General features: G+C 45.9%; 1 protein-coding gene across 3 annotated transcripts; it reads left to right on the top strand.

Moving 5' to 3' along the window:
- Positions 1-26,785, top strand: LOC143351765 (netrin receptor UNC5C). Of its 3 annotated transcripts, none has more exons than XM_076783645.1 (12): positions 1-469; positions 10,386-10,596; positions 16,640-17,056; positions 17,723-18,004; positions 18,448-18,615; positions 19,531-19,578; positions 19,899-20,063; positions 20,362-20,403; positions 23,067-23,204; positions 23,686-24,186; positions 24,424-25,381; positions 25,570-26,785. In XM_076783645.1, exons 2-12 carry the CDS (start codon positions 10,515-10,517, stop codon positions 25,739-25,741), a joined length of 2,973 nt encoding a protein of 990 aa, XP_076639760.1. In that variant the 5' UTR covers positions 1-469; positions 10,386-10,514; the 3' UTR covers positions 25,742-26,785. The 3 variants fall into 3 exon arrangements, with proteins under 3 accessions (XP_076639760.1, XP_076639759.1, XP_076639761.1); XM_076783644.1 differs by having other exon boundaries at positions 1-810; XM_076783646.1 differs by lacking the exon at positions 19,531-19,578 and having other exon boundaries at positions 1-810.
- The last annotated feature ends 366 nt before the right edge of the window (positions 26,786-27,151 follow it).

Genomic DNA, 27,151 nt, shown 5'->3' with positions numbered 1-27,151 from the left:
GGTTTCTGCGCTTCGAGTCAGTTGGCCGACACGAGCCGCGCGCGTTGGGGCTTTCGATGTTATGTGCTCGTCGAAGGTGATAACGTGGTTCTGTATCGCACGGCGTGCACGAGAACTCGTTTTTTACCTTGCGAAATGAAATACACGGGTAAAGAGCGCGCGAGTCGCGTTCCGTTCCTTGGCCCGACCCTACTAACCCTTACAAAACAGTGGGAAATTATCGCGAGTTCTTGAACGCAATTTCTTTCGTTGGACGTACCAACGTTCAACGGATCGTTCGATGCCGTTCGATCGCGTTGTTTGCGGACTTCATGGATAATAAGACCAGTGTCAGTGCAGTGGAGGTTAAAGTGCTGGTCCAGTGGATAAACGAAGCTAGTGACACGTCGGAGAACGTTAGTGAGGCTCTCGGTGCGAGTGGATCTTTCAAAGAGCGACTCCTGTTTCGAGACTCGTCAGCCGCTATCGAGTGAGTTTCGTACTTAAATCGTGCCCGCGTTTTCTCGTCAAAGTTACCGCGTTCGATCGAAACGTTGTGTAAACGAGCTTTCAAACGATCCGAGTACCGACCGAATTTCAAGCACGAGCTCGTCGAGCTTACCGTGACAAAATTCGGGCATGAAGGAGTGCAACGAGCGAGTCGCGGAGTGTACTTGGCGAATTACTCGCGTGTTTCGTATTTTCGATTCAGTGACGATCGAACGCGCGTTTCGGAAAGGTTCGACGAAATTGGGAGGTAGACGTTATCAGCCAACTCCCGCTGGGCCATCACTGTACCCTGGAACCTACTTAAAAATGCTGCGGCACCCAGTAAGTATACCATTTCATGCTATTACGCTCGATTTCTCTTGACAACGGTTCGTTGTTGCTGCTAAATTCGAATAAAGTTACCGCGGCCTGCGCCGGTCTTGCGACAAATAAACCGCTTCTTATGTCGGCTAGCAAATTCGAGTTGCTAGTTGGAAGCAGCAGATTTGGCATTAATAATAATGGAAAAAGTGCGCGGCGGTGTGGTTGGACGAAACGATTTACTTGTTGCTCCCTGCGAGACTCGATAAAATACGGATATTTGCGATTGATAAACGAATCGTCGCGGTATTTTCCTAGTTCGAATCCTCCTTGACCTCGTGATATGTTTCGATAAATGTGTTCCATGTACATATCGGGAATCGCGTAAGCGTACGTAATGCACGTTTTCGTGTGCATACTTGCCGTTACAAGTAAACTAGATTTATGAGAACAATTTTGGTCGGTGATCCCTAACTTTAATGCTTGGCTAGAAAGTAAATTGCATGTGGTATACCAGAGGTACTAAGGTAAATAGAGTTAAATCGAGCGATAAATACACATGTTAACTAGCAAATAATATTAACGGCAACTGTGTAATAAAAATGAGAGAAACGGGACAAACGGATTCGCAAATTTCAAACGGAGAATCGGTCATGCGTAAACTGAATGGGATCCACCGAGAACGTGTGAGATCGAACAAGAGCAACGCATTCATTCGTATCGTATGCGGTAGATAGCTGCTATTTGAAAGCGATATCGTTTGCGTAATGGTGTAGCGATATTAATGCAAAGTAAAACTTTTTATATTTTTGAGAAACTACTGTCGATGAATTAGCGAGATTTTCCCGAACAAATTGAATCCAAACGTGACTGTGCATACGAAAATATGTATACATAGTTACAAAAGTATTTCGTGTCACGTGTAGCTACACGATAATTCAAATATGATCATGTTTGGATTTGTTTTAAATCGAGAAGCCTTGCCGATCCATTGACCATCGTCGAGCCATTTCTCACGAAGCTGCAATGAAATATTTGAACATTTTAAGTTTCTTATAGGATAAAATTTGTTGCGTCGAGCGACAAAGAACGCTCTCTCTCTGTCTCTCGGCATTCAGCCAACTTTTATCGGCAGAGTTGCTGGTCGCGCCAGTCGACGAATAGCTCGAGAAACATGAAGAGTAGTGGAAATCGCTTCGCGCCTTGGAGTTGAAGAAAAATGATGTTTCGTAACAAGGAACTATACGCGTAGGGTATTCAGTATCTGCTGTAATAAATATCGACGGACGAAAGTCTTTGTTCTTTTTCTCATAATTTCAACATATCGTTGTTCTTGATTTCCGTTCTATTTTAGCACGTAAAAATCAATTCTTAAAATATCTTATACCGGTATTCGAACATGATGTATCTACTGCACGGTAAAAAATCGATTTTCTAAAACACGAAAACGAATCTCGCGCGTCACAGATAATTTCCCTCGCTTTCGTAATACTTCTGATTACACTGTCGGAAATTAATAACTGCGCCGATTTACAGTTTAGTATCGATGCGTCTCGAGGGCTTATACAATGGGTCTAGGTGAAAATTTTGATGGAATATCGAAATGCTTTCGGAAAAAGCTGCTCAAATATCGAATAGGGTAAATTGCGAACGGAGAAATAGAAGAGTGACCTCCCCTCCGCTACATATTTCGTGTATTTACGATGAAACTCGTGGATCGCGCTCCCTCTGGTTCACGGTGCATACATTTCGCGTAAATCGTTGAAAACTTACTGCCGCCATTACGGCGTGTATCGAACGACGCGATCCTGTATACGCAATTCTAGTAAGTGCCTCCAAATGTTTGTAAATCTCCGTTCGACGCTACATATGGACGACCATTTTACGATCATACGATCCCAAGGTAGCAAATTCGCCGGAAGTCGGCGGCCGTTTATTCGTGGCATCCGATAAATACATTTTCTTGCGTCTAATTTTCGTAAATACATCATGGACGTTCGGGGACCCCTGGGAAAAATTTTAATGGGAGATTCTAGAAGCCAAAATAACACGAAAATCAAGAATAACAATTTGTTGATCGTAGTTTCGTTAAAATGCTATTAACGTTTAAAGTTCCGCATGTAGAACGACAATCTGCGTACAGCTGCGTGCACGCGATAGTGGTTCTCACTCAACATGAGAAACCCTACTTAGTGACGTATCGAAAGGCTTACAAATTTCTGAGTGAGAACCACTATCAAGCGCAGATTGCCGTTCTACAGGCGAAACTTTAAACGTTAATATCTTTTTAATATAGTCTCAATTAACAAATTGGTATTCCTGATTTTCGTCTTATTTTAGCCTCTAGAGTCTCCCGTTAAAATTTTTCCCAGGAGTGGCCGAACACCCTGTATATCGTACGCGAAGAATGAAAAGCGTAGGAATGTCGTTCGGATACGGGTCGAAACAATGGAGTATAGCGTATGTTAAAGAGTTACGGAGGTTAGTTTAATATAAAAAGCAATTGTTCATCGATCTCTTTGCTATTTCATCGAACGAGATTTAATCTACGTTTGGAAATAATTTTCCTCGCTAGAAAGGTACACACGATAACAATCCTGTGTCGTGTTCGATCGAGTGAAACGAGAGATGATAAAATAGCGCGCGATTTATTGAACAAATCGATATCGTGAAATTACTAACCGTTCACGGCGTTAGGGAATCATTGTTTGCGACGCTTTGTTAACCGTACGATCGGTTCTTGAGATCATACAGGCCGTTAACGAGAATCTATTGAGAGAGACGCGACTGCTATAATCTGCCTCCGATTTCGTCCGAACGATGCAATTAATTAATAAACGGCGCTACGCGCCGGCTCGTCATTGATAGGAGGCATTAATCGCGGCTGCGATGCCCGACCACAATAATCACCTCTTTGTCTCATTCGACGGGAACGATGTCCGCGAAAATGTTCCGCTTCGAGTTGCGCATCAAGATCATTACATATTTACGTTCCTACTTGAATTTCATTCATTTCTCATGCTTTTACATATTTTGTTCATTCAAGTAATACGATATTTATTGCGACCACAATTATTGATAATTACGCAATTTTCTGCAAGACTAAAATTTTGATTTTAGATGATTGTGAACTGCATAAAATTCTCAAATCCTGTCAATTACCAAATTTATTTCCCTCGATGTCTCAACTTGAGAATTAATATTTCTAGTTTATCACAGTGGAAAATCCTGCCGCCCGTATATGTGTGACGCGGTAGTCAAAGTGTTAAAGCAAGGAAAGAAGCAAAAATTAAACTAGCTGACCCCTAATTACATACTCTTGTAAACAGTTATATCATGTTAATAACATCGAATGCTTAATTTATTACATCATGTTAGTAACATCGAATGCTTAATTAAGTTGTTTGCAACCAGACGATTAACGGCTACGTAGATACCTTGTATGTGGCTGCTTCGGGACGTCGTTCGTGGTTCGTGCGACGTACGACTTTGAAAAAGTTAAACACTTTGAAAATATTTACGCGAAACAAGATCTGCCGAGCAAGTAAACGGGGTTGGAGCCTCGATGGAAAAGGGTCCTGCTATTTCATTTTGACAGATATTATTAACGACTAAACGACCTACGCGCATTCGTACCAACGTAATCATTTCCGCGAAACGGCGTTCGATAGAGAGAGGCCAGGCCTCCCGTTTCGCTCTCTGACCCCCTCGTAGCGAGCCTGTCTGCCAGGAAAATAAAAAAGTCAAGTCGAGCAAAACGTACGTCGCGCCAATAGATCCTCTTATTTCTGCCTACGGCATGCGCGTCGTTTCGTTTCTGCAAACGCAGCGAGTGCGACACGCGCCGCTCTTTGAATCTCCCCGTTGACGTTACCTCGCTTTTCAACAGAGTTCTCGCGGCCGCTTTCGCCTCATCGAGACCCCGCGACTTCCGCTCTTTCTTTCAACGCCGCGTCGCCGCGTCGAGTCGCTTTACCTCGACAAAGTACGCACGATTCGAATCAGCCTACGAAATTCCGTTCGGTGTAGCTTCGAAGCGTTTCAACGCGATAGAAAATCTTTTATCGTTACAACCAGTCAAATAAATATCGAAATATCGACATGTTTTTACTTCTAAAGAGTACACGAGCAGTTTCAAGTACTAAAATCAACTATAATAGTATTCGAAAGCACGTAATGTTGGAATTAAAAATGTACGTGAACGATCTGCGATCGTCGACGTATTCTTTTAGTATTCGTTCAGAAGAATAGCAGGATCTTAAGAAAACCCCAGAGAGAATATTCGATAGATAAAATTGACGGTATTTGTTTCCAAACCTCCCGCCACAACGTCCGTATCCTCAAAAAAAAAGTGTATCTAAACGCGTTTTGCTTAATCCTCTGGTGGTAAGAAAAGCAACCGGCACGACGCGACGCGTTGATCGTGTCCGCTATTTACAGGCTTCGTGACCCCTCGACGTTGCTTTTCCACTTCCGCTTTCACGCGACACGCGTTCACGAGGGATCAAAACGAGATGGAATATCACGCACAGAAGAGAAAGATGTTTCGAGTCGAAGAGGCAGGAAATGCAACGCGCGTGATGGGAGTACATAAGCCAGGCCGATGAGTGTGTCGCGTCTCGTTCCCCCAGACTTTGAACGTTTTCCGTGACCATTAAAAACTCGTCGATGCACTGTGCTATCTCGAACCAAGGATCGCTCCTCCCGCCGGTATCGCGGTTACGATCGACTCGACGGGAAAGAACATTGCGCCCTCGAGGAAGAAGCCCTGCCCACCTGGCACGCGCGAACCCTCTATCTGCGTTCTCACGGCTCGGCGTGTTTTACCTGCTCTCGTGAAACACGCGCGAAAACCATGTTCACGCTTCTACCAACAGATCCTGCCAGGCCAGCCCCTCCCTCCATCAACGAGAATTTCTTCTCCGTTGGCTTGATCTCAGCTTCCGGGCCAAAGGACGACCAATATAATGGATAGAAATCGAACGAAAGGGACCGTTGGATACCGGGAGATACATCCGATACGATGATAGATAGATAGAGAGAGAGAGACTGATGCGAGAAAAGAATTTCTAGTAAATAACGCATTAATCCAAACACGTAGTTGGTGAGTTAAGAGGATTTTTCCAATTTTTATGACAACAAAAGTAAATTTTACGAGAAACAAATACCAATTGTCGAATTTTCTCAATGTTTACTGTTCTTAAAATAAAGTCAGTTTCTTCTGTTCCGACATTGTTTACGCATAAACGTGATATTGAACATTCAGACCAGAAGCAAGTTTCTTTTAGCAATGTCCATGACGTCGAGATACGAAGCAGCCTCGAAACGAAAATGTCGTTCACTTTCACGCGTGTTCCTTTACACGGTGACAGATACATATTTGCAGGGCACGACGCCCGGCCCCAGACCTCGGGATGCTCGTGTTGCATTTTATATTCATGCAAAAACGTCAAATAACTTTCACCGTGGCGAAAATCGAGCGTGGGTGGCGCGTTTGATCCTCTCCGTGTCCAGGGAAACCTGATGTCGTCGTTGCACGAACGCGGCAAACACACGCGTAGTCGCGACGGTGTATTTTCAGTTACAGCGTCCAGACGCTCATATTCGCGCAATGCTGTTCTCCGTGTTGTTTCGTCAGCGCACGCGTCTCTTCTAACGAAACGATCAAAGAAATCTCCAAGGTGTATTTCAATTTCTTCCGCGCGGTCGTCAACCGTACCGTTTCTTTCATTTCGCCATTTTCGAACGACGAGTTTCCGTAAAGCGAAATTCTTTTGGTCCTCGACGAGAATCATCTTATCGCGAATTCGTCGGTCGCAATTTTAAAACGAGCCCAAGCTACCGTTTAGGGGTTAAAATGGCTTCTCTAAAGAATTACTTTTATGCAATTCTCTGTACTCGCTTTTCATCGTGAAAAAAGGCCAAATTGACGCGTAAAGGATCCTTTGACTGTTTCTAGGGGATATACTTTGCAGAGAAACGCAACCGTTTGCATTGTAGAAAATCGATCGATCGACGAGACGATGATGGTAGAGTTTATAAATACTAAAACATGACCGCGTGAAACCATGTCCTATCGACTCCCATCCACAGTTTTCGAGACGGACAGTTTTTACAGTGCCCGTTCGAAGTTGCGTCATCATCTTTGTAAAGTCTCTGGTAGCAAACAAGAAACGTACATGTAGTAAAAAGAGACAGTAAGCAGGATGAGTAATTTCATAAAAGGAATAGAGCGAAATTAGGTCGTTGCAAGAATGTGTTTCACACCGCAGCTTCGATTTATTTCTTCACGATGAATGTCTTATAACGGAATACGTACCCTGTATGTTTATTACGGGAAACGAAAGAAAAAGGGCTATGTCACCTGGCCGATAGATCGTTCGTTTGTATAGAAGTTTCCGAGGTGGTATCTACGAGATCTGTGTGTCCAGATCGTAACAAGATAGGGCAGGGCAGACGGTCGATCGCATGTGTGTGAACTTGTAGTCGCATCTGGCAGTGGTAAGTAACGGCCATGGTCAGTAAAGTCAGGAGGACCTGTATCTCGAAGGATCTTCATCTGCTGAACGACTACCTACGTGGAAGGTGAGCAGAAGAAGAGGACGAATAGATCGTGGAAGAAAAAGAAATATTCTACCGACGGTCTATAAAGACGCTCCGCAAACCCACATCCCTCCTTTCCTGTACAAGCGGGAACGGGGTTGACATGTTTATTTCGCTTAGTAATCTTCTCGGATTACGTTCAGTCGGAGAAGAAGAAAAAGGAAAAAAGACAGAGAAACGGTGATTGACGATGAGGGGGTGGAGAAACCGAAGAATAAATAGTCTTAACCAAGGGCGGAGATACCGTGCATACTGGTATATGTACGTGGTACTTCCATACCTGACGCGATCAGGGGTTCCTTGCAGTCGCGATCCTTTCTACTTCGTTTCGAGCTTACTTGGAATCATTTTAACGCGCAGGATTCGCTTCTAGACGACTGGAAAACAATAACGAAGATGCCATTACAAACTCCAAGAAGAAAGAAGTTTATGGCCAAACCTGATGACTTCTATGGATGCGTTTAGTCGCGACTATCACCTGCCAAATTCAAATATTGGATGACTGCCGCTGCTTCGCGTAGCGAATGTTTGCGATTGTACCAGACATGGGTGCTCGCCACCTGGGTTCGACCGCTAGCTTCGACTCTACCGACGACACCCCACGGTCAACCCTCCGTTCGATGGAACTAAACCCCGATTTTACAGTTAGAAATCAACACTGAGACCACCTAACACTTTCGATTCACAGACGTCGCAACGCAACAATTTTTAGTTGAATCAAATTTCAGGCACACATGAATATGTCTTTACGATTCTATAGTATTGAACACGTGTTATTCAGGCCGGATGCCTGATATATATCCTTACAATGACAAGATTCGAAGGTAGTCGCGTTTTGTGTGTTGGAATGTACGATAATTCGGCAACAGGTTTCTGTCGGAACTCGACAAAGATGCGTCGTGCGTCGATCGCGAATCCATCCATCCATCCTTCCGTCCCATGAAATAGAAACATCGAAGGGAACGCTGGCCTGGCAAACCGGTAGCTGTATATGCACTCCATGAGGTTCGACTCGTTGATTTTCCCCTACCTGTTGTCACGCGATACCCGCGCTGCCCTTCCAAGCTTTTAAACCGCTTTTAAGTCGCAGCCGTGTTCACCTCGATGCCTGAAATCCCGACTCGTCCATCCCTTCCAGCGCGGCAAAAGGAAGAGCCGGCCTCGAAACGAGCGGACAGCTTGCACACCGCTCGTACAAGTGCCGAAGAAGAACTCTGGTAGAACAGGTCCTGTGAAAAGAAAGAGCTTTTCTGGGGCTCCGGCAGTGAATAGCACTCGAGTTCTCTCGCGCTTATCCCGTCGAGAGGGCGAGAGGGCGAGAGAGTGGAACGGAGTAAGAACCATTCGTAGCAATTGCAGTGTGAAATGCCATGTGTTCGTCCGCACGCCACAGCACGGCACGACGCGACGTCGCGCGTCGGTCGGCGTCGAGTGTTTTAAGCCTTTGAGTGGTAATACCGGGCACGTTTATAAATTGAGTCCTCGTCCTGAAGGATTAGACCGAGCTCCCGCGATGGGAAATCTGTGTAGGGACGCCAATACGCTCGCATAATGCGCGTTCCTCGAGCTCCTCGAGCTCCTCGCCGCGTGGATTATTCCGCGTCATGAATCTCAGGGAGCCTCCTCGTCCCGAATCCTCGTCTACCCTTGGCCCTGTCTACTGTCTCCACTGTGTGTTTGTTCCTCGTGTTTCATCGCGGTTTCACCGACTTTCTGCATCCTCGAGCCGAACGACACCTTCGATCGCGAAAACGCTTGGCTACGATACGTCTGCTCGCTTACGGATTACAGTTTGGAGAACAAAATTCGAGGTGTGAAATTTTTCAACAAAATTAAAAAATTTTAAATCGTTCTAAAAAAATTATTTTTGATTGCAGGGACCAATTATAATCATTTTTGGTCAATAGACATACCCTCGAAATCCTACCCACTTTCTAGAAAAAAATTCGAGAAGGTGTGACATTTTTCGACGGAAAAAAAAAATTTCAAATCGTTCTGAAAAAATTATTTTCAGTTGCGAGGGTCAATTACAATAATTTTTAGTCATTAGACATACCCTCGAAATCCTACCCACTTTCGAGAAAAAATTCAGTATGGACGGATCTTTAAACGTTAACAACTTTTTAACGAAGCCTCCATCAAGAAATTATTATTCTTGATTTTCGTCTTATTTTGGCCTCTAGAATCTCTTATTAAATTTTCTCCCAAGGGTGGCCGAACTCTTGCAAATTGACGCGTTCTAAGCATCCAACTATCGGCAATCAGACGGAACCGTGTCTCCGGTAGACGGATCGTCGTTAATTATTATCGTGGTCGGTTATCGATCAAAATTAGCTACGAACAACGGGGAGATCCGAGTTCGAGAGAACAAACGAACGAGCAAAAGGGGAGAATTACACTGGCATCGAAGCGTCGTTCGTTGAATTCGGGGGACGCGGACGGTACGCGCCACGCGGAAATTTCGCGTGCGGGAAAGTGCGCGGGGTGCCGCTAGAATATTTAAAGGCAAGGGTTGCCTTGCCAGCCGGCACCTAAGTGGCACTCTCGCCTCTTCTAACAGTCTTTTACGTATTCCGGTGGAAACAACGAAGCCTCGACGTTAAAATCGCGCGGCGCGGCGTAGCATCAATGTTCTTTGCCCTCGTCGCGTACCACCGGCAACTTTTCATTCTTCTTCTAATATACATATCTGGCTGTGTGGTTGTTATTTTCGATGGAAACGCAATCTTCTTGGAATGCTCAAATAATGAACGTAGTTTTCATTGTTGAATCGAAAATCGTTCAATTGTGTTTCTTTCAGGTTCTAACGACAAACGCAAAACTATGTAACGAACACTAAGAAATACATATGCATGTACATTGTATATTTTCATCCGATCGAATGAAACGATACGAGCGAGCAAAGTATAGGACCGAATTTTTCTAATGTACTCGAATCTAGATTAGGTATACCGAAGAATCACAAATTAAAAATTCTTTTTTTCGCGTTGCAGATGTAATCCACCATCGTTGGAAGACCGTTCGGTAAAAGTGCAGTAACCAGTGCCGAAATTCTCAAATATTGTTGCGTTTCCGTCGACGTAACATGAACGAATGACCCGCGCGACGGCGACACGTACGCGATGAGGCCAAAATCGTGTTCTCTGTTTCTGTTGTTCTGCGTGCTGCTGCCGGGCCTGGTGCGCCCTTTCACATCCGGCGAAGGTGAGTAGTAGTTGGTACGACTGTCTAAAACTCGTGGGAGAACGCAATCAGGAGGGAAAAACTAAAGGCGGGACGATCGTAATTTAACTCGGGCTTTTAACGAGTACTCGACACGCTGCTCGACCTGGACTCCGTCGATTAGCAATCACGCTTCCGACATTCACGAATATCGCTCGGATCGAAACTGCAGCCGTACGCTAGCCGTTGTTCCTTCGACATGGAAACAATGCGATACGAATGCTTTTGTTTCGCAGATTGCTCGATATAAAGAGATAATTAGAAGATACAATTCGATAAAACGAAATATTGCTTCGACTACCCTCTTCCTTCTTTCAGACAATTGCAATTATCTACGGAACGACTAATTCGATGTGTGTGGGTACATGTTAGGCATTCTGCAACCGGTTAAAATCGTGAAATGCCGCTAAAATGTAGCACCCACGATTAAGACGATATTTCTTTAAACACGATATAACTCGAAAAGAAAGAACGTAAGAAAAAAGGTTACGTCAATTACGTTCGTGCGATAGTTTGTTCTTTTTTTAAACTGTAGATTTATCTTTGACTATTAATATACAGTTGAGAATGATTCAGCACCCTTATCGAGTATCGTTAGAATCAACCGCGGCGTACGATGATCGAAGGGTGCACCCGCGATTAGCGGCGTCGCGACGCGAAGCACAAGGAGCGAGCGGACATACTTTTTGCGATTCCCGCGTTAAGAAAGGAAGGTCGTGTTTGTACTGCACTGGTCTAGACGCGAGCTCGCTCCGAGAAAAGGGAAAGGAGAAGCAGAGGGGCCAGGCAGATCTAATTATACGGCAAGTCAGCGTTGCTGATTAGTGGTGGGCATAACCGGCCGGTTACGTTACACCAGCCGTTTTCGATGATGGATTACGCTCCCCCGGAGCTAGTTTTAAAGCGACCTTACGCTCCCAGCGCGAGGTAGAACCCTTCTCTGCTTTCTTCGTTCGCTGCTCTCTCGCCTAACCACGTGGCCAACTAATCACCGCCCTCGACGGATTCAACGGGGGGCCTCGTAATCGCGACGCGAGGAGTAAAGCCGTCCAATGGAAAAAATTGCTATCGACTGGCTACTTGTCGCGGAACAACGTCCCTTGAAAAGTGTAAAAAACCATGCGGGGAGTCGGATCCCTAAAATCTTTCATCGAACAACTGTACGAATGCACGAATCACGAGGCGTCGAAGACGATCGACTGTGCGCGACGGTTTTCTCTCGCCGCGGACAGCATGTGAGTGTGCTACGCGAACGTAGTCCACGTGCGTAGAAACGCACGTATACGAGCGTGAATAATTACCACGACGATTTATCGCGACGAGATATCGCGTCATAACTTCGCTGGCTTGACTGGCCGCCGTGCCGCGCCGCGCCACGAAAAATATTAGCCGCGTTAATAATTAACGAGCCCAGAGAAGGTCGTGTTGTGTTCACCGGTTCGTCGTTCTCACGTTTTGGTCGCTGTGGTGTCGCCACCGTTTCTACTTGGCGCCACGCTACATTTTTCACGCTCGCTTACGAAACGACTCGAATCAACGCCAATTTTATCCCATGTTCTTCCAAGCAGAACACTCCGAAATAAAAAAAAATCGTTAATGCGGTGCGATTTACTTTAAAGTTAATTGAATGGATGGACGATGCAGGGAGTAAATAACTATCCGTTCGGTCCAAGAGTACCGTATTACCGACGATAACGACAACTTACTTAATTTTATTCGTAGAATCGTGTCGTAATGGAGAAATTCCATTTTCAACAGGTTTTGTAAAAGTTTCGTAGGTGTCCAGGAATACGTATATCGCAATTGCGTCGTTGTAATTAAAACAGCTCGTTGAAAAGTATACAACGTACCTTGATCCTCGAGGCGCCTCCGAGCAATCCCCTTCGCCTGTTTTCTTTCGCCTTTCCCTCCCGCGGCAAGCCTGCCGGCAGCTTTCGCTCGCAGTTACACCGACTCGAAAGAATTACGATCGGAGAAAATACGAAGGCTTCGTGAAAAAGTAGGTATTTATTGCGTCGAAAGCGGGAAGCAATCTTTAATAACGTCGATGCTTCGATCGAGACGGTTTTCGCGTTCTTAGTTTCGGATTAGGCTATATCGGTGTCGGTGTTTTTATCTGGTGCAAAGTCGGTCGCGAAATCGTCTGCTCCTCGATAACAATCATAAGTAAATCGCGATTAACGTTCGCGATTGGAGCGTGGCCAGGCTGAAGCTCGGAGGTAGTGGGAGGTCGGTGGATCTCGTGAAATCGCCTCGAGCAAAAATGCAAGCAGCGTGGACGCTAGTTGGTGGATTCGGTCGACCGAGCAATTACCCGGTTGGTTCCACGGTAGAACGGGGCCCGTTCTCGAGCCGACAGCCACCAAGAGACAGGGGGTTGAAGAGAGCGGCAGAGTCCAATGGAAAAGAAACAAAAAATAGCTGACAGCAGCCACCAGCGGGTGGAGGGAGAAAAACTCTTTAATCTCTCGTAGTCTCTCATCGGTACAGTGCCCGACCACGCGGTCGAGCCGATCTTTCTCTCTTTCTCTTTCTGCAAACCTTTCTGGACTGCCATTCTTTTCGTTGCCGCGGCGAAAGGTCGGGTCAGCTTTAATTATCGTAAATCAAACGAGAGAGTGGTGCGCAGAGAGAAGGCCCCGGCAGTTGTGCAAGCGTGATTATTGTTGAAATCTTGGAGAACCTCGGGAAAGTCTATGGCCGAGTAAAAGATAAATCTGGTAATATCGTGAAATATCGATCGATCGAGTTGCAATCGATGCCCGACGTGGTGGTTAGCACGAAATTTGTTTAAAAATCTCCAATTACGCGGTTAAAAAAAATAGAACGAGCGAGTCGTGTGATATAGGTAAAAAGAGTTTTCCCGCGTTTGATCTTGCCACGTCGAAGAATTCGAATCTTCGGGACTCGCAATTTCAATGTAAAGCGGTACACGGGGATCTGTGTACCTTTGTGTCTCGCAAACGGGACGATGAATTCGCAAAAGCTGCGACGTAAAATTTTGTTCCAGTTCGACGACAACTCGATGCACAATAGGCAACAGTGAATCGGCGAGACGCCAATTCTCGAGGGCATCGTTATCGATAACGGGTGAAAGAAGGCACTGCGGGAGGCGCGCACGCAACCAACCAACCAACCAGTCGTATCTGATTCTGTTGTTACCCGGTTAATTACACGCCTTAACGCGAGCCTCGCTGCTATCCTATAATCGACTCGTGTAATACGCATCATCGCCCTTCGTTTTTTACTCTATGCGGGCTGCTTTTAATATTAACCCTTTCGTTTTTCCAACCGTTGGATTCTTTTAGCCTACACGTACGAGGCATCGATTTTTTTGCAACATTTTTTTTTGGCCTAATTATCGGTTATGTGTCTCGTTTGTCAGTCCCTTCTCCGTTTGGTGTGATATCCGGCGGTGATACCCGCTTACTCGCGGATCGAGTAAGAACATTGGTGTTGCAGGTATCCTTGTTAATTAAGAGACGTCGCGATGTGTGGTCTCTCGGCCGTAGATATACGCTGAAACTGTACATGATTGTACTTGTGACTCTGACCGGCGCGGCGTAATACGTGGTCAACAGTACCGTACGGTAGCAACGCGATGCTTCTCGCGAAGCGTGTGCACACAAACGACTAGTGTGTACGCGATACTTGTATGGGTAGATACGTGTAGTACCTACACGCGTAACAAACTTAACCAGCCAGCGTATCCAGAGGATATGCGACTAACTACTGTACGTATCTAGCTACGTTGGGCTAACGAGAGGCTTCGCGTAGATCCGTGGCGGCTGATTCGAGCACCGCGCCATCGGAAGATCGGATATACCGTTCCGGGCCAAATTATCGGAAACCGATGAGCCTGCTTTTTTCCTACGATCCCGGCTGGTCTCGCGTGTCGCGTGACGTTGCACAATTAAGTTCGCCCGCTACCCCTAGTCTGCCCTTTCGCTCTCAGGATTCCTTTTTTTCCCTGTTTAGCTCGCTGCTCGTCGTGCCGAGGATATTTGCTGGTAGCAATTAGAGCGATGTAAACAGGGGTTTACAAAGGTTGCAGTTTCGAAAGTGTAATCGATCATAGATCCAAGATTACAAGCGTAAATCTGAGAACAAAGGTGACGCGGAAAACGTAAAATGCAATTTCCTCGAAAACGAGTATCAAGGATAATTCAATACATAGACCGTCGTTCCATCGAGAGAGTATTATCTAAGCGATGGACGATATTGATGATCTCAAGTACTTTCCTCTTGACTCTGCTGTATCTAACAATTGTCATCTTGGAACGTTTCGTATAAATTTGATCAGTTCCAAAAAGGGTTGTCACGATTCTATCTTTTTGAGTAAAATTTTACGAAACAACAAGCGTCTAAATAGTGCGCTGTTCCCGCGTACGCACGTAAGATAGATCGAAAAATTATGAATTTGAGATGATTATGAGAACATTATCGGTTCAATCAACGATATGGCTCGCGGTCGAGCATCGAAAGTGGCTAACGAGAATTTTCGTACGAACTGATTCGCATGCGGGTAAAAACTGGCTGCCGCGATTCTAGCATACCCCGTCGGACAGCCGATCGAGACCCATTATCGGAAACCGATGAAAATTCTCTTTTAGTCGCACCTCGATTCGCCACGGGTACGTCACGTTACCAAATTTTTTCTATTTTTTTTCCCCCCATTCGTCTACCGACGCTTCTCATTTGCCCGTCGCCCAATTCCTATCTCGCCGAGCAGGATATATCGGAGGGTATCTGCCAGGATCGGATATAAATTCTGACATTTTTTTCCGCGCGAGGGAAATTTTTTCCTCGTTTCTGGACTATGTGAAAAATAGCGAGAAACGAGAACGATAAAAAGCAGCGAGATGGCCGGTGGGTGGTTGTGACGTCTGTCGATCGCGCAATGTTGTTTGACGGTTTTCGATTTTAGTTACCGAAACATCCAACGAGAATGCATTTAGAATATCTTTCTAGGCTATTAAGAGGGCTGCGGCCCTACCCGATTTTAACACGTTGACTGCCAGTCTAAAATGGTAAAATTGTTTGCGAGACCGAAACTTTGATTTTAGGCAACTGTAAACTACATAACTTAATACTTGTCGTAGTATTGAAATTTATTTTCTTTAACGTTTCAACTTGAGAATTAATTGTTTTAGTTACACTGTTGAGAGTTCTGTCACCTATACATATATGGGTAACGTGGGCAGTCAAAGTGTTAATCGCGACGCGTTGTACCATTTTCTTTTTTTATTATTATGTTATTTGAAAATTGGATCGAGACGAAAAGGATATAGAGCGGTACCGATTATCGCGATGAAAATTGTGGCCTTCGGCCAAATGTCGCACGGGGATAAAGGTCTAACCACTCGTTGGCGGGAAATGCATCGGACTTGTGCACCGGTGCGCCGCGTAAATCCGAAAATTCATTACTGCAGCGTGCGCCGCGCGATTGTTCGTAGCCAGAACGCGGAGTTTCGGGCTTGCGAAACGGCGGCATTAATGGGCCGGCGTCAGGATTTACAAGAGGGAAGGGGGAAGGGTGCGAGGCCATTGTTGACAAGCAAATATAGAATTTTCGCGATTTCGCGATTTCGATGGGACGCACCGTGAATAATGTCCGGGCCGAATTAATAACTCGATCGTAAATTACGATTACGGCTGTACTCGTATTTAGAATTCAAATGACTGACTGGCTGCGTCGTCGCGCGATTCCGCCTGATTGCGACTGCCTCCTGCCACGATAACGATCGTAATCCAATTCTCTGCATTTATTACTCGCCGATAATAAGCAACGACGTTCGTTCGTTTCGGTTAATTACCAAACAACCAACAAGCCTCTGGCCCATTGGCATCCATTGAAATTCGTCGGAATCCTTGTCACGAATAAATTACGCTAAAATCCGAGTTTTAAAACCCGAAACTGTGACCTGTATACGACGATTAAATCACAAGTGAAACTGATACGATGGTTTTTGTCAGTTTCTCGTACAGTCGCGTTCGCTATTTAAGCCTGACAGTCTTTTTTCAGACGGCGAGGATGCCGCGGAGGACGATGATTCCTACCTCTTGGAGGAAGACGATGACGTGCCTTCGGCTACGATAGCCACTGATACCGAATTGATCTCCGAATCAGGCGGTCATCTGCCGGTCTTTCTCACCGAACCAGTCGATTCCTTCGTAGTTAAAAGCAAACCAGCTACGTTGCATTGCAAGGCCGCTCACGCGTTGCAGATCTATTTCCGTTGCAACGATATAAGGGCAGTCGAGTCGCAGCAACAGGACTTTGTGGATCCCCACACCGGGACCAGGATAGTCGACTGCGAACTAAACGTAACCAGAGATCACATCGAGGAGTACTTTGGAAGGGACAAGTTCAAGTGCGAGTGTTTTGCATGGTCAGGATCCGGGCAAATTAAAAGTCAACCGGCAACCGTCGACGTTGCCTGTAAGCAAGTGGTAACAAATGTGCCGGATCGATGTCAGTTTTTATATATACGTGCACTTAAATTGCCACTGGACATCATGAAGGAAATACGTTCGAAAGAATCAGAGGATCGCGGTTTTTAAGTACGCGGAACGTTGAATCGCGTATTTTGGGATGAAACATACGTAAACGTCGCGTAAATACATATAAACTCGGAAACAAGTTAACAATTTAGCACGAACCGAACACCTCGCTAAGCAATAGTCGTATTAACAATGTCGTTGCAGAAATATTTTGCCTTGGATGGTTGTTTGCCTGCTTGTCAAGACAGCTACGGGTTTCGTCTTACTTTGTCCACGCCCCCTCGTAATTATCTTGATTCTACTAAGCGAGGTCATTATTTAATTCCGACCCTTGATGCAAGGCAAGGCAACACAATGACGACCGGACTTTCTAAGAGAATCAATTTAGAAAAGGACCGTTTGTCCATTATTGTCCGGCTTACGTAACTACATACTTACCATTGAAACGAATATCTCATTCACGAAACAGCAATGAAAAATGGCCAACATTCTTCAGAACACTTGTATATGAATATTGACATCTATTCTTTTGCCATAAAACTTTTTCACGCGATTCGTTTCGCCGATACTGTCTATTCGATCATTGTAAATTCCATTTACCTAGACTTGAAGAAGCAGTTCGAGTCCCCGCCGTACTCTGTATCGGTCGAGGCGGGCCAGAGTACCGAACTCAGGTGTCTGCCTCCCGAGGGAGTGCCATCGCCGAGAGTGTACTGGCTAAGAAATAACGTCCCTGTCGACACGGAATCGGACACGCTTTTAGTATCGAGCGAGGGCCACCTTCTCGTGGGTCAGGCGAAACTAAGCCATCAAGCGAATTACACTTGCGTCGCGGAGAACATCGCCGCCAAGAGATTGAGCGAGCCTGTCAGCTTGACGGTTTATGGTAAGTCCTTTCTTTCGATACTTGCCGGCAACTTTATCCTTCGATACAACGCGCATAATCTACTTTTTAGTATAACTTTCCCCTCTTTGGATGATACAACTTATGTATCCATTTGTATAAACGTGCAGCTTAACACGCGATTAAAAATTAATTAAGATCAGCTTTATATACTATCTATGTTTATTTATTTTATTTGTTGTTCTTATTATACTTGTTATAAAATAATTGAGGAAAGAATGCAGAGTTTATAAGAAAATAGAATTGGAAAGAGTTAGGAATACGAGCCGCTGGATGCAGCTGCGGAAGCTACGTAGAAACAATACAGAGAAAGAATCTTTGGAATCGGATAGTTGAATAGAATACATTCTACTACTCGATCGATTCTTCGGTTGGACCGAAACTGTTATTGAATCAAAGCATGGTCTTCGTTGATTCCGTTGCAGTGAACGGTGGGTGGTCCTCTTGGTCAGCCTGGTCGGAGTGTTACTCGAGATGCGCGAAAGGGGGTCAAAAGAGGACGAGAACGTGCACGAACCCCTCGCCGATGAACGGGGGTCAACCCTGTCTCGGGCCATCCCAGCAGAAGATGGACTGCAACACCGCTTGTCCTGGTGAGTCTCTCGAGCGCATTACTTTAACGAAATTCGATTTACAAGGAAGCACCGCGCGCTTCGTGAACGTCAATGCGCCATTCAGTTCCGCGGTAGAGGTTTCTTGCTCGTTCCGCCGCTTCTTAGCGGTGTCGTCTATTTCCCGACAACGTTCTACCTACGTCCAGCGAACAAACAAGCAGGATAGACTGATCGTTGGACCTTCGTTCGATCTCAAGTCGTGTGTAGCGGAGAAGACAGTCAAGCAGGTCTTGCCACGACAAACCAATATTACCGATGCTGGAGAGAGGACACTCTCTCGTTTGATTTACGACTTTTTCCTCTCACGGTCGCCTATCCGTTGCATTCCATGTTCCACCCCACCTCTGTCCGTCTGTCTGTCCGTCTGTCTATCTATCGTCCTTTCTCTCTCTCCCTCTCTCACTCGCTCTTTATGTTTGCCTCCATCCTCGCGCACCGTTGGCTTTCTTAAATTGTATTCACCTTTCGAAAACGTTTGCGACATTCGGAAAGACACCTGCGTCGCATCCCTGTCGAGAGTCGTGCGGAGTGTATTGAAACAACCGTCGAGGGCAACGTCCACCAAGAATCGAGATTCTGTCGCGACACTTTAAATATTAACCCCTTGTCTGTTGCGACGCGTGAAATTTTTATCTTACCTATATGCTGCCGCTACTCTAATTGGTTGCAAGTGTCAATGTTCTGCAGTCTTGTTACGGAGAAGCGCTTGACAAAATCTATTTCCATTACATTGCACGAATAATTTATTACAACATGTTTACAACATAATTACTTTGCACAAGTAACTACGCGCTAACCAAACGTGTCACGCTTTTCTGTACGCACTCGTTCCTATCACCAAATAACCATTCGTTCGCTTTCGATAACGCACCTACGTCTTTTCTGTCTTTAAAGCTTACTCCGGAACAGCTGGCGCGTTGGAGGAGTTCAGCAACAGTTTAGGTAAGCGGTTGCTTATGCGTCTATTTAAAAACGAAACTGAAAATAGGTATAGAGAAATGAACCATTTCTAAGTATTGCGTGACGAGACGATCGAGGGTCACGCCAACGTGTACGCGGGGACACGTGGTTCATTTTTTGCGTGTCACGGAGCGAGAAAATGCCAATGTTCGTAACCGAACGAATTCACGTACATGCATACGCATATGGCTTTTAAGAAAGACTTGACAGGGATACGGACAAGTTGTAGACTCGTTTTACCGGTCGTTTAAACAACTCTACAAGACTAAATAGTGTTCGATCTGTTCTTCTTTTCTAAATAGTGGTGGACGGAGGATGGTCCAGATGGTCGGCATGGTCGATATGTGGGAACGACTGCACGCATACCAGAAGAAGATCGTGCGACGAGCCACCACCTAGCCATGGTGGCCGATCGTGTCAGGGTAGGGACATCAGCGTGGCGAATTGCACGGGCGGGATGTGCAACAGTAAGTCACGAACAACTATTCTTTCCTTGTCGCGATTTAGTCTCCTAGTCGATGTCTGTTTGGCGAGACGCGTTCCCTTTTTACTAGAGAAATGTATTACTCGTGCGTAAACCTTTCAACGTTATCAACCCTTCGATCTGGAGAAATTAACTCGAGAGATTTAATTTTCTTTTGCGTTTCAATTTTTACCAGCAATTTCAATCCCTAATCGACTGTTGACCTTAACCGATAATTCATTTTGTATCGTAGATTGTCGATTACGTTCGCATCTCTGTCATTCTACCGTTCTTTCTTCTAGGTGTCGGTACCAAAATGGGTGGCACGCATTTGACCGAAGAAGGTAAGTGTCTGGAAACAATGTTCGTTGAAAGACTTTTGCATCTCCGATCTATTTTAAATATTCCCTTGACGATCAGAGAAGCGGCGATCCGTAATACGTACGTCGGTCTCCGTACCCTCAGCCTCGTTCCGGTGTTACAGCGACGCGTGCGAAATGAAAGAATACTGCGCGAGTAGGAGGCACGGAGCTCGACCAGTCGCCAAGAAAATGCCCCTAACTCGTCGCGCGACATTCTTCGATGGATTATTCACGGTCAGCCGAATGCCGTTTATATTCCCCGTTCGGCGCGGTTTGCGATCCGATGCCGACGTTCACATCGGTAGTATTACGCGAGTAAATAAAAGACCGGATATCTTGCGATTTATGCCAACTTTAAGCGTTGCTTGACCAACGATATACAATCCCTCGATTACAGCTACATTAAACGCGCCTACGATCATCGTGGAGCCAGAGAAACTTGAGAAAATAGTTTCTTAACGAGGAACAGATGGAATTATCTCTCATCATCTATCGTTCGAAAAACGTAAATGCATCGTTTATTATTCGCGTGCTCTTTTTACGATTATAACGAGACCGTGCAAGGTATGTACCACGAATCGATTTTGGCAAAACCATCACGAGTCTTTGTTACGCGTATCCATTTTCATGAATTGTACGAGCTTGAAAAATTTGGTAAAATAGGCGGATAATTCCGCGCGCAGGGTCCACTTGCAAACAAAGTTTAGAAAGATGAGTAGGTTTTTCTCTGCGCTCGAGTATGTTTGTCGATCAAGTTTTCCGCGTCAACGGGCAACTTGGAAAGCCCCCTCGACTATTTACATTTAATTACGCGATCGGTTAATTATTGACGCTCTGCGAGGGCCGAGGGCTCCGGGTTCTGATCGTCGGTTCTCAGCGCGATCCAAACAATCGTAACAATCGAGGTGGGAGCCGGTAGTCAAGGGCGGCCCACTGCTCCGTATAGATCCAGATACCCCCTGGAGGTGGACGTTTCTATCGACCGAGCCACATCAAAGTTGCACGCGATACGGTCCTAGTCGAAGGGGGTTCCGAAGGATGGTGATGGTGTACGGGGAAGGGAGTGGCTTTAATATCGAAGAAAATTATGTAATCGGTAGTCGTTACGCCCCTCGGGGTCGTGCAACGGGGAAATTGATCGTGCATGCAAATAAAGTGCCATTATCCGTTGACGAAGCTTCGAAGTTGTACGTGGATCGCTAGGTGGCGGAATGGATGTCCAGGAATTATCCCTTCAATTCCGGAGCATGTTCAATTTTCGCCACGGCCACGATAAGACGCGCGCCAAGAGTCGCGAATAATAGCGTGTCCTGAAAACGTCTATCTCTACGTACAATTCGTGTGTACAGTATGGAAAAATATGTCTACGATAAAGGTCGAAAAATGATTGCAGAATCTGTCGATACGGAATAACAAAAAAAAGCAGAAATTGCCGCAAATCTTGTAGGGGCATCGAATTTATTAGAGTTTGGATACGTTAGGAGGGGGCTTGGAAAAATAAGCAATCGTCGCTAAGAAAATAAATCCAGTGTCGTTTTTCAAGCTCCCTCGTCTACGGTCAAGTTGGCAAACAATTTCCATATACACTGCCGCCTTTCTTCACCCCCGGGGTAACGACGTGGAACTATTACATTTTAGGGAATCTCTCTTCCCCTTTCGAATCTTGTATGCGTTTTCGACGCCGCGTATATTGATGTTCGAAGCACGTGTCTCTGGAACAAGCGTGCTGCCAAGCAGACGCACATGATCCTGCGAAGGAAAGAAGCCGGTCTTTGAAAGTCACGTACCGGGGTTACAGCCGAGAATGGCTTTGACATTCTAAAATTGGAAGAAGCTTAGGAACGTCAGCCGTGGTCCGTTGTGGTATTTCTTGAAAATCTCTGCCGGTAGTGCGCGCATTTTAAGTGCGTCGATGATACTTGGTTACGTCGACCGAGAAATATGAAAAAAAGTTCCGAATGATCAAAGTTTACGCTTTCGATCGCTTTCGATTGCAACGCTACTCCCTAATTCAACCTATCGGTTTAACAATTTTTTCGTACAATTTTGTCTATTACGACGCGTCAATGGCCGCGATAATAACGATCATAATCTTTACCGCTGCGCGAAATGACGCAATACTGTGGGACGATAAACCCAGAGAGAACAAGTTTGTCCTCTGTGTAAATGGTGAGGAACCTTAAAAGTTTCCTACGACGCTCGTAATATTTAGCGCCGCGAGGGAAGCGTTTAAAAACGCCCACCGTCGAAAGAGAGAGGCATTGAGTGCCTCACCCTCCGGGAACGCGTCCGAGGAGCGTAAAAAGTAAATAAAAGTTGCCGCGTAAATTATTCATGAGCGAGTGGTTGATCGTCGTCCAGCACGGAGCACGCTTCGCGGACACGCGAAAATTACCGACGCCATTCGCACGGTACGTCTTAAACGGGCCGCGAGATCGTATCACGAAGTGCTCCTTGCAACGAGGAATTAACGCCTGTTGGCTTACTCTAATCCTGTACCAGGCGATTATTTTTCAGCAACCGGTCCAACGCGTCGCGACGTCGTAATAAAGTTTCGAATTAGCACCGTGAATCTTTCTTGCGCGTTTCGCTCACTGTCAATTCGAAACCTTGGTAAGAGAAAAAACGTCGTTTGATGTTCACAGCGAACCGCCAGATGGACGTGGCTCTCTACGTAGGTTTGACTGTCGCCTGCGTAGTAATCGGCGGACTGGCATTTTTCTTAGCGAAACTTCTAAGGCGGAAAGGTCGAGACCATTCCCTTTACTCCATGGCCCGTAACGGTAAGCCTTTCAAAGAAACAAACCAAGGAGCAAAGGGCGACGTTCGCTGAGAAAGTACAATTACATGCACGATAAAGATGTTTTTCAACGAGATCACGCGTCTGTTTTGCTATTTGCAAATACCATATCACGAACACGATACTATGTATTTTGAAATTTATTCGACGCTATGTGTTCGCTGCTTTCACAAAAATAACCGGCGTTCGCCGTCATCGTCCGAAGTAGGATCTTTAGCAAATTCTATCCGTGGTTCGTCACAGTGCTCTTGTCATATTTAAAATACGTTGACGCAAACTGTTTTGCGTACCTGCGCTCGGAGACGCGAAAAATGTTTATGATCCATAGGAGGCGAACAAGGTTGTAGCATTTTTCACTAATAGGAAATGTAATATCGGATGAAAGTGGCGAAGCTCGTTGTTCCAAAGATCGGAATAGTGTCGCAGCGGCGCGCAGAGATACCCAGGAGCCGTGTGCGTTTCAGAATTCCAGCCAGAGTTCTTCCCAGACCAGGACAAGAAGCTGAGTTTACAGCCGGATGTAACAGCGACGAGCGTGCCGGCTTGCTACGAGTATCCTTTCGACCCGAAGCTGTCAATGTCGAGATCCCTCTCGGAACATCATTACGATGTGCCGCATCTTTCGATCGGGCCGCAACCCTCGCCGATGTCGCCGACGCCGAGCACATCGACCCAGGAGTCCTGCAGCGACAAGCAAATCCATTCCGACTGCGAGAACAGCGTCACTAGCTCCTACCCGTCCTCCGATTCCACGTACAACGTCGCTTCGGAAAGCGTCAGATTGCCAAAGTTAGAGACCGGAAACGTGGCCGGGGCGGCAGTAAACACGCGTGGGGCGCTATTGGTGCTTCCGGACGCCGGGATATCGATGTCGGTGCCCGAGGGAGCCGTACCGAAGAAGCCACTCAGGGAAGAACTCTACCTGGCGGTGCTCAACGAAGATCGCTTCAGGCCTCGATTGCCCGGTAAGCGACGCGTAAATTACGACGTTTCCACTTGATTCGAACGACCTTTGCCAAGTTAAGCGTTGTCGTTTTAAATTCGATTTTACGAAATTTTAGAGTCTTTGAAAAGTTTCTGGTCGTACGATGGCTACTTAGAATGTGTAAAAATCCAGTAGTATAGAGAAAAAGGTTCTCGAATATTTATTACTCGCGATATTACACGTGTACGATCTAGCAGGATCGCTTGTTTCCCCACAGATGGTATCACGCAATTATCCGCGGTGGTAACGTGTGGGCCTTCGTCGGCGACCTTCAACAAGCCTGTGATCCTCCAATTCGAGCATTGCGCGATACTGCACCTGGCCACGTGGGAATTGAGCGTCTGGGCGTGCGACGGGCTGAGCATCGAGGACGGCACGGCGATCGCCTCCTCGAAGGACCATCAATCGATTACGTGGACCAGGGTGTTGACCCTAGGCAACGAGACGATAAACACACCGCTGTTCACGCAGCTCGACCACGCGGAAGCGTTCATCGTGACCGAACAATTGCGGGGCTACGTTCTGGCCGGGCAAAGCTGCGAGAACTCGATCGCCACCAAGAGACTACGACTGGCGTTGTTCGCGAGCCAGACTGGCCAGTGTTGCGTCCGAGTGTACGCCGTCGAGGATACGAAGGCGGCAATGAAGGCGATCGTCGATCGAGAATCGCAGATCAGGGGCTATCTGCTGGACAAGCCGCGAACGCTGCTCTTCCAAGACAACGGAGAATCGTTGTGCGTCAGCTTGGAAGAGGTTGGTAACGAGTGGCAAAGTAAATCGCCGACGGAGCGACAGGAGATCTTGTTCAGAGACGCGTGGAACTGTCAGGAGAACACGAAACACGTGACCTTTGGGCTGGACGCTGCCTTCGGACCTACCACAACCAGAAGTTACAAGCTTCAAGTATCGCAGGGGAACTCGGACACGAGGCAAGTGTTCAGGATCGTCTACGACGGCGCGAAGCAATTGATTTCCTCCGGAAGCGTCACCAGGCCGCTCAGAGAAGTGACCGTGGTCAGCAGCGGACATGCTAATAACGCGACCACGGACTCTACTACCTTGAGACCGTTTCGGTTTACCAGGTCCCTGAGGAAGCAACTTTGCCAGTGCCTGGATCCACCGAACGCCCTGGGCAACGACTGGAGAATGCTGGCGCAGAGGCTTCAGGTTGACAGGTTAGCTATCTCGTTGTAAAAGCATGCGATTCAATCTCTCTCGAACGTAATATTCAACGGAGAAACCAAAGATTAACAGTCGTTCGGTGGTAATACCTCTACTATATCTGGTTCTCGTTCGTATAACGATACACCCCGTAGTATATCTGGTCGAAAGAAAACACGCGTCTCTCGGTGTTACGTTATAGGTACATCAACTACTTTGCGACAAAGTCTAGTCCAACCGAACACATCCTGGACTTGTGGGAGGCAAAGCACCACGAACCCACGGCTGTCACGGATCTCTTGAACCATCTTCGGGTGATGGGCAGAACAGACGCAGCCACCATCTTGGAAGCCCAACTTGGCCCGTGGCTTTGAACTGTCGCAATCTGTCAGAGTTTCGCGACGTATCCGGTGGTGAGTGAAAATAAACGATTCGCGTGTGGTTCGCTACTCTCGACGGGCGATCGGTGAATAAGCGAGTTACCGGCCGTTGAACGGCCAACGCGATCTCGTGCAAGCCGATTATCTCAACGAACTCATCGAAACACTGCCTTAATTGTGCGCGATTCGCGCGTTTTTGTACATAGATCTCTTTGTAATAAGGCGAAATATTTTTACCGTGAATTCGGAACTGTAAAAGAATCGTATGTAATAATCATGAACGAAGTAACTAGAACTGTGCATTTAGATGGATATACATATATGTACATACGTACTAAAGACACGTGAGAAAATGGATAGATCCATTTAGACGGATGTTTATATATAAATATAAATAGATAGATAGATAGATAGATAGGTAGATAGATAGGTAGGTAGGTAGAGGACATCGAATAAGGAACGAGGAAAAATGAATGATCGACATCGATCCAGCACGATGTGAAAAAGAAAAAAAGCAAAAGGTAATGGAACGCATTTTACAGATTTGTTACACCAACGTACGAGCACGCGTGCGAGTGGTAAATAGTTTCTTGGGGGATGATCGTGCCAAAATTCTCACTCTCGGTTCCCATCGAACAAACTCGGTTTCCGTTGATCTTTCTATTCACAGTTTATTGAAAATGCCGTGATTTCTTTCGTGCACGTCGACAATACACGCCGCGTCGATATACAACCATTTTATACGAGGCAAAAGAAGGACGAACGATCGCGCGCGGACGTTTAATCGCGTAAAACGATCTCGATTACGACAAATCTGATGATTTCAATCGATGCAAGTTTATTTGGAAGAACTGTATATTTGTTACTTTCGACGAATAAAATATTCTTGTATACCTCGAACAATCGTTTCTCCCTTTCCGTCAATCCCTTTCTCCCTCGAATTCTTCTTCTTTGTTTACGTTTTTCGAAGAGAACATCTATATACTTTGTTTAATGATTATTCGGTAACATGTATTCATGTTATTCATATCATGTAAACGAAACAGACCGTTTAACTTTAAGCTTTACTCTAATCACTGTAAGATCAGTAAACGAAGAAATAACAACGAGAAAACTCGTGGTGTGTCTTTCTTGCACGTTCTCTTCTTTAATAGTCTTTAGTCTTTAGAGCACAAGCGATGTCGTTTCATGGGAGCAACTCCACCGAAACGTAAGTAAACAAGTACAATTTTACTAGCACCTTTTCCCAAAAACGTGTACATAGCGTTCTAATCGACCCGGCCGAAAAGCTATTCTCCGGGATCGATCAGAACCGAACACCGTCCATCGCGATCTTTCATGCGAGGTACATATATACAATGAACTTGATGCTTTGCAGATGCACTTTATCGACGTATCACCGAT

The sequence above is a fragment of the Colletes latitarsis genome, chromosome 2 (genome assembly GCF_051014445.1).
Source record: "Colletes latitarsis isolate SP2378_abdomen chromosome 2, iyColLati1, whole genome shotgun sequence".
Taxonomy (NCBI): Eukaryota; Metazoa; Arthropoda; class Insecta; order Hymenoptera; family Colletidae; genus Colletes; species Colletes latitarsis.
The sequence above is the reverse complement of the archived record's forward strand: the minus strand, read 5'-3'. Positions and strand labels throughout refer to the sequence as shown.